This window comes from Mustela lutreola, chromosome 4 (assembly GCF_030435805.1).
Source record: "Mustela lutreola isolate mMusLut2 chromosome 4, mMusLut2.pri, whole genome shotgun sequence".
Lineage (NCBI taxonomy): Eukaryota > Metazoa > Chordata > Mammalia > Carnivora > Mustelidae > Mustela > Mustela lutreola.
In genome coordinates, this window is record NC_081293.1 from 202,149,521 (window position 1) to 202,169,605 (window position 20,085).

Sequence of the window (20,085 nt, forward strand, 5' to 3'; positions counted from 1 at the left end):
GCGGCCGTCCCGTCACCACAGCTCAGTCATTGTTGTGCCCTTCCCGTGCTCACTCCACAGCTCTGGACCACCCCCACAGACGTTTCTGCTTTGGCTATCTGACAGCCCCTTCCATTTCCCCCTAAAAATCCTGCCCTACTGCAAAGCACGGAATTCCCTCCCGCAGACGCCAGGGACAGCGAGAACGGGTGGCCGCACTCCGTTCTCCCTCGCGGCTGCCTCTGCTCCAGGTGAGGCCCTCACAGCTCCTTCCTGGTCGATCACCACAGCCCCCAGTCTCCGTCTCCGCTACTCTGAGCCACACAGTGGTTTTACTGGAACGCAGATCGGATCATCACTGCCCTGCTTATATTCTTCGGTCACTCCTTGTTAAGAAACCATTCAGGATGGATTCTGAAGTCACAGCATTAATACACAAGTCGTTCTTCATGAGGCCAAATCTGTCCAACATAATTTATCCCTGTATCTTTTTTGCCACAAGAAATTCAATTAAATAATCAAGACTAGGGTTAGATGTATTTTTAAAAAGCTCATGTTTTTCGGCTGTAGTGGTTGTTCAACTTAAGTGAACAAGTCAATATTTGTTTTCCGATGTGTAGGCACAATGTAAATTACTACCCTCCCTGCTCCCTAAATAACACAAACAAACCGAGAGAGCTTAAAAACTCCTTTTCCCAATCTAGAGCAAAGCCTGCCTGGTAGGAAAGCAGCCAGCGGCACCCGTTCTGGGGCCACAGTCCACATGGAGCTGACAAGCACTTACATGGGGGCAGGTACAACTATCAAAGTGAATTTAAAACTGTTTAGTTTTAATCAATTAATTAAAATAGCTACATGAGGCCAGTGGCTGCTGGGACAGACACAGATCTAGAAGTTTTCCTTCTTGTACTTAAATGTGAAACTTTATAGGAATAAAACCTACTTTTACTGAGTCTAGGGTGAACTAAACATTGTATCTAAGGGCGCCTGGGTGGCTCAGTGGGTTAAGCCGCTGCCTTCGGCTCAGGTCATGATCTCAGGGTCCTGGGATCGAGTCCCGCATCGGGCTCTCTGCTCAGCAGGGAACCTGCTTCCTCCTCTCTCTCTCTGCCTGCCTCTCTGCCTACTTGTGATCTCTCTCTGTCAAATAAATAAATAAAATCTTTAAAAAAAAAAAAAAAAAAAAAAAACATTGTATCTAAGAGCCACTTAAAAATACACGTAACACATACACAGCCCATTTCTTGAAACTACATTAGTTCTAAGTGTCACTACTCCAAAGATAGAGAGCACCCAGTGCTGTCCTTCCCCGGAGGTTTACCTTCCTAGGAAGTCATCCTTGTCTGGGTCTTCATCGAAGAGCTCAATCTCTAATTCCTGTCCAGGATGTTCATAGACTAGAGCCTGAAAAAACAACGAGTGGTTATCTCACACGGTTACCGAACGCGGCTGGAGCAAACAGCCCCCTGCTCTCCCGTGGCAAGGAGCCGGAACGCACGTACATCATGTCACTGTCAAACCACACGCTTCGCCACGGCAGACCATTCTGAAACATCTGCCCTCACGGTGACAGTCTACTGTGTTTCCAGTTATCTGAGAGCAGACTCGCTGGGTCAAGTCCCACTGCTCCCACAAACTAGGACAGGCTTGGGACATCTTTCCAGTCCTGAAGGGGCTCCAAGTGCTACCGCTGGGATACGGACAAGTGACCCATTCGCCAGCACCGAGAGAAGCCAGCGGGCAACAGGCCGGAATGGGAGGGTGGGGCGCCAGCGCAGCTTAACTGCACGACCGTTCTGCAGAAACCTATCATTCCTCCCAGCGGGATCTATGATGCGGCAATTCCACCCCGAGGAGCTCGTCTGGAGAAAACCTGGATCAAGGGAAGAAAGACACATTCACATCACAGTTAACAGCAGCGGTTCCAACGCTGAAACGAACAGCCAGTGTCTCTCTGGGTAAAGAAATGATGGCCTCTCAGCAGTGAACGGCAAGTACAAGTCAGGTCCACGGGGACGGACAGAGCGATGTTAGACGCGTTAAACAAGAATTTATAAAACAGCACATAATTCATCTCATGTCTGTAAGTACTCACGTATGTTAACCACAGAAATCACTTTGTCAATTATTTACTGTGACAGTTTCACGTAATTCAAGTTTAACATTTATGTGTTCTTCATGTGTCGGCATGACAGGAAGTTGTGAGGTACGGACCGAAGGTACAATACTTTTAAAGAAGGAAAATTAAAGAAAAATGACTCACATGGCCCTCTAACCCAACGAGCACCTGTGTCCCGGCAGTGGAAGAGAATCTGAGGAGAAGCCAACTGACGCCCTGGACACAGCTTACCTCGTACACCTCATTCCACTTCGGACTCAGGCTCTCTTTGATGACCTTGCTTTGGAAGATCTGGTTGCCGACTCGAATAACTCCATACGGGTCAGATTTTCCCTTGACGAGTCCCTTAAGGTAAGTATCTTTCCCCTGAAGATCCTGAGCTTCAATAAAATGTATCCTTAGGACACCCTGGAAAGAAGGAGCACACACGGACTGTTCACTGGTTCCTCTGACACACGTGGAACCACGCGCTGTGCTCACTGTCCTAAGAACAGGGCGGACACACAACAACCTCAAGAGGGAGGGGAGACCCTCTTCTTGTGCAGCAAGAAAGGACGTAAACATGGACTGTTGGCAGCAGAGCAGAGGGCAAACCAAAGCAGGGCAGGACGACCGTGTCCAAGCACCACAGTCCTCCTCAGGAGACCACCCCCGGGAGGAGGGTGAGGGGTGACGCCCAGAGTGACAGTGTGCTCCAGGACCCTAAGGAGGCTCGGTTCCGTATGGCAGGACGGGAGACCACCATTACAGAATGGTCCAGACGTGTCACCAACAAGCCCTTGACAGGCACTCATTACTCCAATTTCTAGAATAATCCTATGAAATACGAGTGACCTTGGAACAAAACAGGTTTGAACGGCATGGCTCCACTTACATACAGATTTTTTCCGATACAGAACAGTACTGTAAATGTATTTTCTCTTCCTTATAATGTTCTCAGTAACATTTTTTCCCCCTCTAACTTATAGAATACAAACTATAGCACATAACATCGAAAATATATGTTACTGGTTTACGTCACCGGTGTGGCATCTGGTCAACAGTATGCTGTCAGTACTGAAGTTCTGGGGGAATCGAAAGCTAATACGCAGATTTCCTAACGTACAGGGGTCGGCGGCCCAATGTGTGTGGTCAACTGTGGTGTCATTAAATTTACTTTATGGACAGGAAACCGGAACTTCGCAATACGTTCTACTCAGAGACTTTAAACATAGTTTCCTTCTCCTAAAATGTTGTTTAACTGATAAAATAAAAAAAGTTCACTCACACTTCTTCTAAGGTGAACAATGGCGCTCAAGTTAGCACTGGGCAGCAGCTCTACAAACCCTTTAAAAATCACTAGGCAATAGTCTTGACCCAACTGGCTAGGAAGATAGGCATTTTTACAGATATAAACACTTTAAAAACATAGAGCATTTCCTGTTTACAGGAAATGTGTCTAAAGTTTAGGTAATCTGGCAACATTTAAGGAGCGCTGGCTTTTAAAGCCCACGAGGTTAAGAAGGTTGGATTTGGGCAGGCTCACGTGCTCCCCACGCTCAGAGAGTGAGAAGTGCACATGGCAAAGGTGCATGAGGTTTTCCACGTGGAAGAGAATTCTTGTGTTTTCAGAGATGAAAATCATTAAGTTCAGGAGCAAAGACATGCCTTTCTCATGCGCACTGTCCCACTAAATCTGAATGCCAACAATATAACTAATTCGGGCGTCAATTAGCCGGGGTGTTGGTACTTCTAAAAAAATTTAAGAAAGTGCAGACATCTTTGATTTGTGCACGGAGATCTAGCTCAACCACAGACGAGTAACAAGCCTCAGGGAAAGCGGTCTACTTCACTACAGCGAACCACCTGCACCACGCCCAGTGAGACCGGACCAACTCAACATCTTCCGCTTGGTGAAGGCCGCTGTGCCCTGCACCCATTTGCAGATGCCACACTGCGGGGTGGCTGCTCCACCCCCCGAGAGCACAGGTTCAGTGGGAGGAAGGACCCGGGGAAAGCTCTGTGAAAGCGAGTACAAGCAGGCCTGCTCCGGAACGGAGTGGGGACTCCAGCAGGGGCAGCGCACGGGCTCCAGCCCTCCAGCGTCCACTGCAGACCCGGCGGGAAGAGAGGCATCTCCCGGTGGATGCTGTTTTACTGTCCCGGCAGGAGGAGGGACGGTTTCCTCCTGGCCTGGCACCAGCTCGGCCAACGAGAAGCCACTCCACGTCCCAGCTCCCAGTTCACGCCGGCAGACTTTGCGCTCACAGCAGCCGCTCCGCCCGGCGCCCCCTCCTCTGTGAAGGGGCCTCCTCTCCTTTGCTCCACAGAATCCCCCACGGTTCTGCCACAGCTTAACTGTCCCAGAATGCAATTCTCTCCGTTCCCGAAGAAACCCATTTCTGCTGGTAGCGTGACTGGCAGCTTTATGTTTTTACTTTCCTAGGGAGGGAGTGAAGGAGTGAGGGGAAGAGACACAGAGGGAGGTAGGTGGGGCCGAGGGGAGACTCTTAAGCCGGCTGCCCACCCAGTGAGGAGCCTGTACGTGGGCTTCAACCCCACGAGCCGGAGGATCATGACCTAAGGTGTAATTGAGAGTCGGACGCTTCATGTACTGAGCCACCCAGGGACTCCTGGGGGTTTTAAGGTTAAGAGCTCTCCCTAACCGTGAGGGCCCGTCCAGTCCAAGCACCTCTTCTCTGACCAGTGGAGGCAGTTCTACATCCTTGCCCAGCAGATTCTCAGTCTTTGGTTGACGGTATATGGTTTACTCAAGTGAAGGGGACTCCAGTATCTGTGACCTAACTCTGTGTGCTAGGCATCATCCCCAATTTACAGATGAAGAAACTGAGGTCCACTAATGACAAGAAATAGCCCCAAAGCAAAGCTGTTGTTGGACTCCAGGGCTGTGACGGAGGTCCAGGCCCTACCCTTCCCATCCTGTCCGCGGCAGGTTTAACACCAGTACTGCTTCTGCCGTGGTGCTTACGACGTGACTCGAGAGGTAACCACACTCACTGCTGAGAGGAAGCCTGTGCCAGTCAGGACTCAAACTGCCCGCCACTTAGACTCAGCTGTTACATTCTGGGCGTGCGAGCAGCACATGCCTCCTGAGAGAACTCCCCGGCACGGTCGTCCTTCAGGACGTGCAGTCCGATCTGCTGTAAGCACCTTGGACGCTCATGGCTGAGCTTTAAGAACGGCCCCGAAGCCTCTGTGATGCACACGGGCCAATGTCCTAGGGAGTGTGACAGGACAAACAACCACATCGAGATCCATGTGGCGAGGTCACCGTTCAGAGAACCGTGAGAAGTCACAACATCCAAGGACGTGAGACGCGTCTCTGCATCTGAGTGCCGACGTGCTCAGGCGCACTTACCTTTGGTATAGGAAACCGCAGCTGAGCTATCTGGACTTCACTGACGAGAGGAACGGTGATCCGATTGGGAAGCACCAGGTAGTTTGATATTATGTCCAGGATGATTGTATCCGACAGACCACTGTCAGGGGGGCAGGAAAAAGAACAAACCAATGATCAGGCCTATCAACGCTCATTACTGCTTTAACAGCAAACTTACCCTAAACATGACACAGCACCCCACTTACAGGGCCACAAGTGTCTGTCTTCTCACAGACAGTATCTAGAACAGCAGTTCAGTGCCTGCGCGGCAACACGGCCGTGCTGACTATTACGCGGGATATACAGAGAGGGCTGCGGTGTGCAGCTGCAGACACAGGGTAATACTCGGGTTACATCTCAACACTATTCTAACTAACGTTTCATACGCTCCTGTGTGACTTCACCACTGACTTAGTATCAACCCAGACACGTTACATGTTCCTCTTTTAGCATACTTCAAACAGTCACAAAAGTGCAAAGAATACTATACAAACGCCCAGCACCCATTCCATGTTTCTTACATTAAATTTCTCTCATTTTTTGCACAGCTTCCGGTCGAGTAGAAGATTTTAGTTCATTCTCTCTTCACATCGTATTTACGTACTCGATACTGTAATAATTCTGAAATTCTATGTAGCACTCACAGAGAACTCCGTAATATGAATAAAATTGTGGAGGATAAAGACACAAATGTACTTTTAATACATTTTTGCCTGTTCTGTGAGGTAAATGTGAGAACTAAGTAACATGTATGGGACATTTCTGAAGGCATAAATGAAATTTCACTGCTGTGGAAGAACAGTTTTAACTGGAACTGAGAAGTTTTAAGAGAATCTTACTTCTTGCCAGTTATTTCTCAGATGTTAAAACTGTGAACAGATATATGTAAAGTAATTTTATGTATAAAAATACCCACCAGGACAGAGTGAAAAGTCACCATCATTCAGTACAGCTGAACACTCACTCTAAGCCGGGTACCCAAATGTGACGACAAGAGAAGGGGTCTTACCTTAGGACTTTCTAGTCCAAGATGAAAAAAACACCCAAAACCCCAAAACCCCACAACCCCACAAACAATAAAGCCCTATTTATGAGTATGTCAGTGACTTGGACACTAACACTCTAGAGACAGAGAGGGTTCCAGCTGCCAGACGCTGAAGAGAATGTTCATGAAGAGTGACGTGAGCTGGTGCTTCGGTTTTAAGAGCAAGCATATTCTCACTCTGCCATTCCCCGTCACCCACAAATACTGGTTTTGTTTATACCAAAAAAAATCTGCTGGAACAGAAAGCACTTTGGTGACGATATGCTTTCAAGAATTCCTTCCCTGCTGTGTTGGTAGGCCGACCACCTCACCACCCACCCAGCCAAGCAGACGGAGAGGCGCGACACGCAGGAAAGCAGCAGAAGGCCCACCCTGGTGCCTCATCGCTGCTCACCTTTCGAACCTACTGTGTCCATGCCCAGCCTCCCCCCGAGTTACCGGAGCTGCAGTGCTGCCCCTAATCGTTCCCTGGGGCAACCCTGGCTGCTGCCAGGGTCTAAATGGCCCTGGGTCTAGTCCTTTTTGTCCTTTGGCACTGCCTGCTTATCACCGTACTTGTGTTTCTACCATAATTCCTGTCCCTTCTTGTACTTGCGCCACTCAGGTCACGGTTCTTCACTGAAACAGGACGTCAAGGGCAGTAATCTGGGTATTACTGTTACTTCGTCACACTTCCCCAGTGGGTACAGCACGTACAGGTTCACTTTGTAATGCCTGAGGCAAGACTTGCTAGGTTCACAGTTACTGAACACTCACTTTTATAAGGTAAGACCTGCCACAGCTGGGATCTGATAGAAGTCTGTGAGTGGGAAAGCACAGCTAAAGTTTTACATTATATAGTTTATTACATGAAACTCACATTCATATAAAATGTTATATAAGTTCTACATAATTCTGTATAAATTATTTATATCCTATACAAACATATAATTTTATTTAAAAGGGATGTTTATATATAAGCCTTTTACACCACAGCTTTGTTTCCGACGGGTGTGTATTTCTAATATACATGAGTATGTATTTTTAATGATACATTTAATTCTCTACTAAATGTATCTTATATACTGCATGTACAGAAATCTATATATAAAATAGCTTAGAGCTATTACTATATAAAAGAACCTGTCATTCTCATTAACCATTAGATAGAATAGAGTTTTACGGATCTCTGTGTGCACAGACGTGTACGTAAGTACGTATACTCCCCTTTTACTATCTTTTGTATTTTTATTTTTTAATAGGCTCTATGCCCAACATGGGGCTTGAAACAACAACCCTAGATCAAAAGTTGCGTGCTCTACTGGCTGAGCCACCCAGGCACCCCCCTTATGTCTCTTTTGAATGAATGATCTGCAACCAACTCCCCCAGCAGGAGGCTTGCCAAAGGCAGCAGATGCCCTTGGGCTCACCCTGTAAGGGAACTAATGCAATACTATTTACAGGGTAGCTGCTTGACAAGCCTGTGTTTATTTTAGTCCTCCCATTATATAAAAGGAGGAAAGTAGAACACATTAAAAAAAAAAAAAGATTCATTTATTTTAGAGATTGTGGCGGGGAGAGGGAGAGAGAGTCCTCCAGCAGGCTCCCCACTGAGCACGGAGCCTGATGCAGGGCTCAATCCCAGGACCCCAAGATCATGCCCCAAGCTGAAGTCAAGAGTCGGCCGCCTAACTGAGCCACCCAGGTGTCCCCCACACATTCTCTACCCCAAATGGCAACAGGAATCTGTTGTTCTGCCGGCTAACCAGCATCTGCTCCCACAGACCGACGAACTGGTGGAAGTTCTTCCTTCGGTTCTCCCACACCCCTGTCCTGGTCCCCCCGGTTCCTCCTCTAGGGGTGGGCAGTAGATCCAAGCATGATCATGAGATCACTGGACCGTCCCGGATGGGTGGACAAACAGAAGCCAGCCCTGCAACTTCGGCTGGAACTAGCAGAAGAAGGTTCTTTCAAAAAACAAGAAAAGAAGAAGAAGAAGAAGGTTCTTTTCAGACGGAAGCTGCTACGCCAGGGCCAGGCCTGACAACAAATGCACACAGGGAAAAGTAGGATCTAGAGTGAGAGTGCGAGCCCTCAGGCCATCAACTGAACACCAACACCTGCCTGGGCCTGACTGCACCCCGACAGTGCCCCAGAGGGCTCTGGGAACGAGCCACAGGAATGGGAGCTCGGCTCGCATCTACGCCATGGCACTAAGAACAGTGGTGGGCTGGCTCATAGCAGGCACTATACTGATTTGTTGGATAAATGAATAAATTGTCTTAAAGATAGTACTTACTTACTCATTTACTTTTTTTTTTTTTTAAGATTTTATTTATTTGATAGAGATCACAAGTAGGCAGGGGGAGGGGGAAGCAGGCTCCCCGCTGAGCAGAGAGCCCGATGCGGGGCTCGATCCCAGGACCCTGGGACCATGACCTGAGCTGAAGGCAGAGGCTTAACCCACTGAGCCACCCAGGTGCCCCCAAAGGGCTAGTTCTGAAATATATATTCATTTTTTAAAGTTCAATTTTTCTGAGAAAATAAGAAAAACCAAACTTAAAAATTAACTTGCAGAATATTGAAAGGCTGCTACTTTTCTAAAACACCAAAGCTTGAGGCAACTGACTGGCTCATTGGTAGAGCATGTGACTCTTGATTTCAGGGTCATGAGTTCAAGCACCACACTGGGCATGGAGCCTACTTAAAAAAAAGCCTATTAAAAAAAATTAAAGGGGCGCCTGGGTGGCTCAGTGGGTTAAGCCGCTGCCTTCGGCTCAGGTCATGATCTCAGGGTCCTGGGATCGAGTTCCGCATCGGGCTCTCTGCTCAGCGGGGAGCCTGTTTCCTCCTCTCTCTCTCTCTCTGCCTGCCTCTGCCTACTTGTGATTTCTCTCTGTCAAATAAATAAATAAAATCTTTAAAAAAAAAAATTAAAAAGTTAGAAAGAAAACACCAAAGCTGGAAAAATGCTTCATGATGAATGAAAAGTAAAATGAAGGGTAAGTGACCCGCCTGATACCCTCACCCTCTCTACTTCTGCTCACTTGGTCCCAGGATCTCAGATGCAGTTAAGAAAACGGAGCCCAGCCAGGCTCCCCACCTGAGCTACAGGTGAGAGCCCGCTGAGGCAGGGATTCTACCCGGACACACTGGCCTTACCCATTCTGAGTTGTTCCCACGACACTAGAAATGCACTCTCCACCGTCAACAAGCTAACCACAGGACATGGCAACATACTTACTTTAATCCAGGGATATCGAGAAGATTAGTCAGTCCTGTCCAGTTAATTTCTATAAGCTGTTTTAAAAAAAGGGCAAAAATATTAAGTTTCCAAACTATTTCCAATTATGAAATCAAATCATACATATTTCTTTATAAGCAAAATGCATTTGTTCATAATATTGTCTTGCTTTTCACTGTAAAATATCAAAATCATTGTCCTTTGTTCATAAATGGGGAACTACCTCTTTTTTTGTGTTGTTTTTGATAGTATCCATTTCCTCTGGTAAAATAAAATAATTTATATACCTTTCCTATTGATGGACACTTAGATTAACTGAATGCAAAGCAGCATTCAAAAGTGAAAGTTTTGGTCAAAGATGTTTCTCCCCCCCGCCCACAGATTCTTACTTTGGGGGTGCCTGGGTGGCTCAGTCAGGTGAGTGTCTTACTTTGGCTCAGGTCATGATCTCAGAGTCCTGGGACCAAACCCTGTGTTGGCTGGGGGAGGTGTCCCTGCTCAGTGGCTGGTCTGCTTGTCCCTCTCCCTCTGCCCCAGAGGCAGAGGGAAAAGCAGACTCCCCGCTGAATCAGGAGTCTGACATGGGGCTCGATCCCAGGACGCTGGGATCATGACCCGAGCCAAAGGTAGACACCTTACCATTTGAGCTACCCAGGTGCTCCTCTCTCTCTCAAATAAATAAAAACCTTTAAAAGTAAAAAAAGTTCTTTATAATATTTTTTAAAGAGTTAATCTATTTGAGAGAGTGCATGCCTCTGTGTGTGAGGGGGGAGAGGGAGAGAATGAATCTAAAGCAGACCCTGGGCTGAGCCCAGAGCCCAATGTGGGGCTCAATCCGATCCCACGACCCTGATATTATGACCTGAGCTGAAATCAAGAGTAAGATGTTAAACTGACTGAGCCACCCAGGTGCCCCTAAAGATTTTAATTTTTTTTAAGTAATCTCTACACCCGACATGGGGCTCGAACCCACAGCTATGAGATCAAGAGTCGCATGCTCCACTGAAGGAGCCAGCCAGGCACCCCTTGTATGTTTATTTTTTATGTTCACAGATGCTACCCAACTGCCCCCAAAATCATCTCCTGCACGGATTTACATACGGTCCCACCCTAAATACATGAAATGTCCTTTAACCTTCTCCCCAGCAACACAGAGTGAAAATCAGTCTGGCAGGTTAAAAATGGGACTCTATCCCTGTCTCAATGTATCTTTTCCTGGCATCAGGGGAACATGTTCTATCTACTCAGTCAACATCTGTATTTTATTTGCTCAATTTTCTAGTGGGTATTTGGGTATTTACTTAGAATAATTCCTACATAGTTGGCTAATAAAAGATTCCATTTAGTGGATGCAGACAGGTTAAAAAAAAAAAAGCTTGATTAGAAAAACTGCTTTCTTGTCAAAGTGCATACTATACATAATAAAATTATCTGTGTTTTATATTTGTAGAAGAAATGCCGCGTGAGACTGCATGATCTCAATCACCCACACAGTCGCAGGAATGAAACTGCTCAAATCCCCTGGGAAGTGTATAGTTATGAATAAACACAAACTGGAAAGTTAAGATTCTTTTGGATAGGCCAAAACTGAAAAAAAATTTTTTTAAGGAAGTCCTAAAAGACTAAGATTTTTCAGAAAAAGAGAAAGGAAATAGAAGGTTATTGCAAATCTCAGGACAAACTCCTACTGGTGCCCTTGTAACCCACCCTCCAGCCCCCCGGCCAACAGGTGTAGAAGCAACGGCAATCTGGGGCAACCAATGCCGGCCAGCATGCTGACCATGATCTCTGAACACATCTTCCAAGGGACTGTCAAGAAACAGATATTCCAGGACTGGGGCAAAAACTGTTAAGATAGCCTGGGGGATCTTACTGAGTCAGAAAGCTTGGGAAACACGGAGATGAATGAGAGGTCCTATCAAGGTGGGTCCCCCGGAAAGGACTTGAACTAGGGGTGATCAGCTTATTCTCATGACCCTGGTCAAAGTGAGGAGACACAGTTAAAGGCTACTCAAGTTCAGAGAAACCAAACACCAGGGAGGCAGGACCAGGGTTCAGCTGGGTTTGAGAAGCGATGTGAATGCAAAAAAGCAGCTCCCAGGGAAGGGACGTGTTGGAAGCCCTGAAGGACCTGGCCTGTCCCTGAGCAAGGGGAGGCAGGAACAGAAAGAGTCCAGAGCCACGGAGGGGTGAGAACAGGGACAGAGACCCATGTGGGGACCAGTGTGTGTGGCAGTATGTGTGAGGGCACGCGTGAGAAAGTGAGCACGTGTGAGAATGAGTGAACCAGGAAACGAGTGTGGAAGAGGAGGATATGTGAGAATGAACGCGGGAAAATGACTGTGGAGTGTCAGCACACGTGAGAATGCGTACACCTGGGAACAACTGTGAGTGTGAAAGCACACGTGAGAACGAGCGCCTGTGAGAGGCTTAGAAAGTGAGCACACAGAGGGGGAAGCCACAAGAGGGCTGGGAGCAAGGCAGTGCTTGAGAAAAGCAACTAAAATTAGTGTCCCGTCACCACCCCCACTATGCACTGGGACCACTGAGATCTCTGGGAAAAACTGAAGAGACAGACGTTTCCCAACCCCTCTCTGGGCTGCTGCAGCTCTCCTAGGAGAAATGGAACCAGCAGTGTGGTTCCACTTCCACTGGAACACCATGCATCTGTGTATTTCATGAAAACCGCGGACATGCCTTGCTCCTCTCTCTGCCGGTCCATGAACACACGGTCTGATGGGTGCAGTGAAATGTGTGCTCAGCTGTTTACTTCAGTGCTCACTCCGTGCCAGGTGTTCTGGGTGCGCTGAACTGTACAGTACAGACCATGAGTCACCTGGGAGGTCTGTAAAAATACAGACCAGTGGAGGGGCGCCTGGGTGGCTCAGTTGGGTAGGTGACTGCCTTTGGCTCAGGTCATGATCCCAGGGGCCTGGGATCAAGCCCCATGTTGGGCTCCTTGCATAGCAGGGAACCTGCTTCTCCCTCTCCTCCTGCTTGCTGCTCTGCCTGGTTCTGTTCTTTCTCTATCAAATAAATAAATAAAATTAAAACAAAACAAAACAAAACAAAAGAACAACAAACTAACCTAAAGTTACTTTGGCTCCCACCCTTCTCCAGAGTTTTTCATTTAGTCAGTTTTCCCTGGTGGTAGCCGTCAAGAAACTCTTAGGATTTCCAACTTCCACCTGGGATGCAGAAAACTGGAAAGAGCATCACCAATGCAGAGGAAGAGCTGAGGTGACAGGGCTACCGGCCTGAAACGCTTACTCAGAGCAGCTCTCAGGGCAACTGACAGGTTCCAGCTAAATCCTAACTGCTAAAGGCCAGGAGCCGGTGAGACAGAGAAAGCCCTTTGAAATCCCGACACAGGCCATCTGCAACCCGCTACGTGGGCTCAAGAGTGTGGGTGTGCTATAGAGACAAGGGAAAACCCTTCTGCAGGGTGAGGTGAGGGACGGAGCAGCTGCCGCTAGAAAGACCCAAACTCCACCTTCCACAGTAAGGAAGAGAAGCCACTATGAAAAGGGACATATAGGTAAGGCTCCTTGCGGATGGGGAGAGAAGAAAATACCCTGTCTGGGGAGAGTATGACACCATCCCAGCCCTGACTGTTAGAGATCCTGCAGTTACAGGAGGGAGTGTGCAGACTAACTCCTGCATTAAGACCTACCAAAAACACAAGCACAAGGAGAAGGCAAGGTCACTAGAAAGGGTGCTAACCATGGGGACCCTGGGTAGCTCAGTTGTTAAGCGTCTGCCTTCGGCTCAGGTCATGATCCCACGGTCCTAGGATCGAGCCCCGAATCAGGCTTCCCTGCTCAGCTAGAAGCCTGCTTCTCCCACTCCCCCTGCTTGTCAAGTCCCCTCTCTCCCTGTCTCTGTCAAATAGCTAAATAACATCTTAAAAAAAAAAAAAAAGGCACTAGCTCTGAAACCCAGCACAAGCCAGAGCAGTAGGGAGCTCCCCTGTTTCAACTACTGGGGGAAGGGCAAGACGATCCAGAAGAATGAAAGATATCAAACCACAGATCCAGGACACTCTGAGGGCACCTAGAAGGATAAATACCCTCCAAGCTCCCGGGTTGACCTGAGGTGTCGTTTAAGTCTGGGACCCTCTGCAGTCCGGTAGACTCTGGTGGACCCGTCTGCCCAGCCTAGCCTCTCCACCTCGCTCCTGCCATCTACACAGGGTTGTAGGAATTGGCTCCCAGGAGCCCGATCCAAACATGGCAACCTTCCTCCCTCCTGCTGGTCTAAGCGCCTGGATCCGACACTGCAGGAAGAAGGGAAAGCAGGAAGGCGCACTGCCTCTGGAGTGCACTGGCAGCCCTGTTTCTGGCATGTGGACTAGACGACCAGAGGAAGCTGGTCTCACAGGGAACACAGAACGGAGCAATCAGGCATGGGTGACAGTCACAAAGGCTTCAAGTTCTGCATTCCAGTGGTTTTATGAGAGAACAATACATGCTGTTTGCATTTAGCTGAAGCCTTTCCTTTTCCCTTCCTTTGATTAAGGTGTCTCAGTTGCTGGACTTGTAGCTAATAGGACTCAAGCTCTTCTCAGTCACTGTAAAAGGAAGATACTTGCCTTTCTCCATCTGTAAAAATGCAATCTGTGGTTCAAAGACTGCTAGCTGGGAGGACCCTCTTAGGATAAACAGACTGTGGGCACACCCAAGATCATCTCCGGAGTAAGTTCTGGAAGATGGATTTATTTGAGGCTAATCTGTGCTCTTGGAATCGTCCAACAAAGAACTGGGGATTCTCAAACACCTCTGAGTGCATGCCAGAGGCAGTTTCAGTAACAGTCACGTTAGCGTAAGTGAACGGCCAGTTCCCTGTGACATGGCCAAAGGGAGACACTGTCTTTTCTGGCTCCTACCAGAACCTTCACCCAAGTTTTCGTGTTTACCAAAACTTGACTTCTGGTATTAAGACCCACCAGAATGCTAAACCTAGGTACAGGAAAATACTTAATTTCTTTACAATCTGAGGACTTACCATGAACTAGGAATCTACCGTTTCATACCTATTGACATTTACTGTTGTGAGGCAGTAGTCCCCGTGTCACAGATGGGGAGACCTGGGCTTAGGAGGATTGAACAAGCTGTTCAAGGCATACGGTCAGAAGAGAAAAACCAGGAGTGGAAGACCAGGCTGGAAAACCCAAGTCTGTCACTTAACCATTATATACACCGCTTTCACTATACTCTGAAAGTCTGTCACTTTAGAAATTCTTAGTTGTTGTTGTTTTTTTAAACAAGTAGCACATTATCAAAAATAACTGAAACAAACGAACAAGAATAAAAATGTGCAAAGGTTTCAAAAGAGTCTCTGGCAGTATTCTCCTAAATCATCTGGATAGCCAAACCCCCCAAATCTTTGTAGCTGTACTTTTCCTTAGGGTGAGGAAGAATTACTTGGCAGCCAGAAGCGAGTTCTGTTCTCATATTTTCCAGTCAAAAAATAACTGGGGAAAAAAAAAATTCCCTTCTCTCCAAAGTGTATGTTTGGCAACTTTTCTCACCATATAAGGAAATGAATGATGCTGAACTTTTCACAGCCTCATCCATTTCTGACACTAAGATTTTGTTTGGAAGTTACATTACAATTTAAAAAAAAAAAAGATTTTATTTATTTATTTGACAGAGACACGAGAGAGGGAACACAAGTGGGGGGAGGGTGCGGGGAGAGGGAGAAGCAGGTTTCCCACTGGGCAGGGAGCGTGATGCGGGGGCTTGATCCCAGGACCCTGAGATCATGACCTGAGCTGAAGGGAGATGCCTACCAACTGAGTCACCCAGGCGCCCATTATTTTTAAAGTGAATATACCTGTGGAAGATCCAACCTAAGGAAGAGTTCTACTAAGTACTGACGGAGATTTAAAGATTTGGATTTCATTATTTTCTGAACTGAAAAAAGGTCTTTAGTTGTTAAAAATTCCTGTAAATCAAAAATACATAGCCATCTACTAAAGATTAGTTTTTTATACTCATTAATGAAGGAAGTTTCTTAACCATACGATGGCTTTTAAACAGTTGGTATGTGGAAAAAGAAACATGGATTTTATATCTTTATTTTTAAAGAGAAGATTTTTTTTTTAAGATTTTATTTATTTGACAGACAGAGATCACAAGTAGGCGGAGAGGCAGGCAGAGAGAGAGGAGGGGAAGCAGGCTCTCCGCTGAGCAGGGAACCCGATGCAGGGCTCGATCCCAGGACCCCGGGATCATGTCCGGAGCTGAAGGCAGAGGCTTAACCCACTGAGCCACCCAGGCGCCCCTGAATTTTATATCTTTTTTTTTTTTTTTAATATTTTATTTATTTATTTGTCAGAGAGAGAGAAGCCAGAGCAAGCACAGGCAGACAGAGTGGCAGGCAGAGGCAGAGGGAGAAGCAGGCTCCCTGCGGAGCAAGGAGCCCGATGTGGGACTCGATCCCAGGACGCTGGGATCATGACCTGAGCTGAAGGCAGCGGCTTAACCAACTGAGCCACCCAGGCATCCCTGAATTTTATATCATTTATGGAACTCTTCATTTCTCAAAATTTTAATGAATTAAATTTTAACACAGAGATTCCTTAATTCCTTTAATTTTAGTGTATTATGTAGTCAAAACACATTCAAAATTAGCCTGTTATTTAAGCAATAAGAAGCAAATCAGTAGTACTTCTGGTGGTAAGGAAGTGGGGACACTTAAATTCTTGTGTTTTTACACAGAAGAAATGCCATTTGTACTTTGGTCTAAAATAAACATATATTTAAAAAAAAACCCAACAATAATAGTTTGCATTAAGTTCTTTACAAAACTATAAAAATTAATATTCCTGTTTGAACGATACATCCTGTTAATGACAACTCCAGAAAAGACTCACCGAAGTTATAAAAATGGTGAATCACGGAAAGGTAACCGAGAAACCGGTCAATTCCTCCGTCGGACACTCACCGAACTGTACAGAGACGGACATGGCTGTGGCTTTCAAGGAGCTCATGAGCAATGCGCCAGAGCGCACAGGACAGGAGGGCAGCAGGGGGACAAGGGCGAAAGCGGACGGCCTGGGTCTTTGGAAGGGATTACACAATGGGACGGAAACAGTGCTCTGGGAGTAGGGAGCGACAAAGAGAGGCGAGGCGAGACGATGGGGCTGGACCGTCCCTGGGTTATGCTTCCTCCCTGGGGCTGGAAAGGGGGACGCTCCCCAGGGGCAGTGCCAGGAACCGAGGCTGGAGAGAGACCCCACCTAGACCATGAGGACTGTCTGCCAGGGAGAGATGCTCCCGAGTGGGTCAGTTCACACCTTGGGAAGCTGACTCTGGTGGTCAAGTGCACTGATGACAGAGCCAAGGCAGGAAGCCGGTCAGAGGCTGCAGGAGTCCACATGAGGAGGATCCTTGTAGGGAAGGAGCCTCAGGAAGAGTCAAAGGGAGGGGAGGGGCTGAGGGGAGGGGTCACTTAGGCAGGAACGACATTTTTGCTGTCTTATTTTAAGCTAATAATGACTAGTAAGTACTGGCTACTTGTAATAAAATGTGGGATATACATGTATCTCTTCCACATATGTGCGTGTGGGGTATACACGCCAACAACGTGAAGTGATGATTACTATGATTACTACGGTTTATCCAATGTCAGTAGGTGTGCCTGGGTGGGGCAGTCAGTCTTGAGTCGAGCCCCACACTGGGTTCCGCATTTGGTGAAGAAAAAACAAACAAACAAACATCCCCGAATAAACCCATAGTTCAATCCAAACCAAACCAAACCAAAAACCTTAATGCCTTAAAAATCATCTACTGTGTAGTTCATTAAACATACCACGCCAGAAAGGCTCTGCTTGTCAACGCTGGCAACCTTTGCTGGCGGGGTTGTGAGATTTACGACAGCAACTTTGTCAGCATGGGCTCCCTGACTGACTGGTTCTGTGACTTGCACAGATCAGAGAAAAAGCCCTCCGCTGAGAGCATAAAGAAGTGTAAAAACACTCCAAGGATTCATGTATCAGAAAAGGGAACTGTGAGAGGAAGACGCTTCTCTACCTATCTTTGTCAGTTAATGAGAACATGAGATTAATGTTGACTTACTGGTTTCCTAAGGAAGAAGATAGACAAGGCTCCCACTAGGGGCATGTCTCCAATCAGCGGTTCCAGGATCACCCGCATTGTACCATGAATCTAAATTCAAACGGGAAACCAAAACATGTCACAGAAGACAATTCCACAGGCCATTTACTGACGCAAGATCATCTTAGTGACTTCTCAGCATGACTTCATGTTTCTCTCAAGTATAACCTACAAACAGAAAACTTAACTTCAAAGAAATTCTGAGTTAATAAAAACTTGACTTTTTTTTTGAATGGAGCATAGAGAATTTTAGAAGACTATGAAACTTTTAAAACCTTACCTGTATACTTTGCACACCAGCTCTACAAAAATACCGCTTGATCTCCAAGTCAATCTCACAGTTCCCTACAAAACTAGCAGACAAAGTTCTGTATTACTGTCTCTTAATCACCACAGACCTGCAAGGCATATAATCTGAGTAAAATGACAGCAAAACAACGAAAACCAGCCTGCACTGTAACGTGAGACCCATGTCTGAGTGTTTACTGCCCAGATCACAGATGTCCCTGCTAGTAGAGTTGACACGGCCACACCAATTACACAGGTCACTTCCCAACCTGCATCTTCTGGATCAGTCTCCTGCTGGACTACAGTTTTCATCTGTTTCTCAAACAACTGTGTTTGTTTAAAACATTTAAAAAAAAAAAAGCTTAGATTATGTCTCGCCAGAAGTAAATTTCGCACCCATGCTCCGGTCATGAGAAAACGAACAGCAGTTCTCCAGGGCTCTGTGACATCAAAGGTTAGAAGTGAAGCGTCTCTTCGGGGCACGAATTTTACTCAGTGACTAAGTCATTTCAATCATTAGTACGAAACGAACAAAGGAAATAAGAATTAGTACGACGCGGAACGTCAGGCTTGCATCGAAAGGTGAGCTTGAAGCATCATCTATGTTCTGTGCAGGATCTCTGCAATCCGACTTCCACCCTCGGAAGCAGCATGTCATGCTCCACCCTGAGCACATCTGGGGCCGGTGTGACGGATGCTGGAAAGCACACAAGTACGACACTAATGAAAGGCATCTGGGATAAATTCTTCCAATATTTATGTCCTGGTGTTAAGTCAGCACCTGTAGATTCTTCTCACTGTGCATAATGCTGGATCTAGCTGGTAAAATCACCTTTTAAAAAACCATCTCAAGGGGCACCTGGGTGGCTCAGTGGATTAAGCCACTGCCTTCGGCTCAGGTCACGATCTCAGGGTCCTGGGATCGAGCCCCGCATCGGGCTCTCTGCTCGGCAAGGAGCCTGCTTCCTCCTCTCTCTGCCTGCCTCTCTGCCTACCTGTGATCTCTGTCTGTCAAATAAATAAATAAAATCTTTAAAAAAAAAAAAAACCATCTCAAAACTTTCCTCTTCTTCACCCTAAGACCTGATGATTGTATTTCCTAATATCTGCCTTCCTCGTCTCTACCACCAATAACCTAAAGTCCCAGTCTAGAGCACACAGAAAGGAGAATGCAGGTTTTCTTTAGAGACATAAATATCTGAGCAGCATAATCTGCGTAGGTTGTTGAAAGCCAGACTGCGTCTTCACCATGGCATCCGTTAACTGATTCACTCACAGGTTTATTTAATGAATGTGTATGAACTCCTCCCTCGGTGCCGGAACAAGAGAACACAGTTTCTACCCTCAGGAAGCTCGTTATCAGACCCGGGGACCGTCCCAGGGTACAGCTGAGGAAGACACAGTCGGGCTTCCTTCTATCCCACTGATGACAACAGTGCTCACAGTCGGGCCTGGTGTTTTAGAGACGCAGCTTTTCCCAGCAGATGCTCGGAGGCACTCAATGCTTCTTTCGAAAGTAAAGGTGATCAGCGCCAACCCTGCACAAGGACCACATTCACACCCTTCAGAAACTCAAAGACAACACTCCAAAACACAACGATCCTTCGTCAAGGTAAGAAACAAAACTAGGGACTGGGTGTCAGTGGACGCACGTTAGCGGCTGCCCTTCCACAGCTGTGCGGCGAGGCCTCACAGGGACGCAGGAAGCCGTGAGCAGGCTCACAGAACCACCTTTATCTGCCAGGTGTGGTACCGGGCAGATCGTCAGCTCATCTTTTTCCCAATTATGTTTTCTTGTGGTAAAATACAAAGAACGAAAAGTGGACCATCTGGCTTATCTCTAAGTGTGTAGTTCGGTAGCCTCAAGCACATTCACCTTGTGTGACCAGCGCCACCGCCATCTGCAGGACTCGTCCATCTTACCAAGCTGAA

At 47.0% G+C, this 20,085-nt stretch overlaps 1 protein-coding gene across 4 annotated transcripts in view; it reads right to left on the minus strand.

The window, feature by feature from the left end:
• Positions 1–20,085, minus strand: part of ESYT2 (extended synaptotagmin 2) — a 77,449-nt gene that overhangs the window by 25,987 nt on the left and 31,377 nt on the right. For all 4 annotated transcript variants that reach the window (XR_009353061.1, XM_059172410.1, XM_059172409.1 and 1 more), the window contains exons 5-10: positions 18,146–18,218; positions 17,827–17,916; positions 9,746–9,801; positions 5,457–5,577; positions 2,330–2,506; positions 1,301–1,383 (exon numbers count right to left, since the gene is read on the minus strand). Coding sequence is in view for 3 of the 4 variants with exons in the window: in XM_059172410.1 (XP_059028393.1) it covers positions 1,301–1,383; positions 2,330–2,506; positions 5,457–5,577; positions 9,746–9,801; positions 17,827–17,916; positions 18,146–18,218 (600 nt within the window). In the remaining variant the exon portion in view is untranslated. The remainder of the gene's footprint in view (positions 1–1,300; positions 1,384–2,329; positions 2,507–5,456; positions 5,578–9,745; positions 9,802–17,826; positions 17,917–18,145; positions 18,219–20,085) is intronic.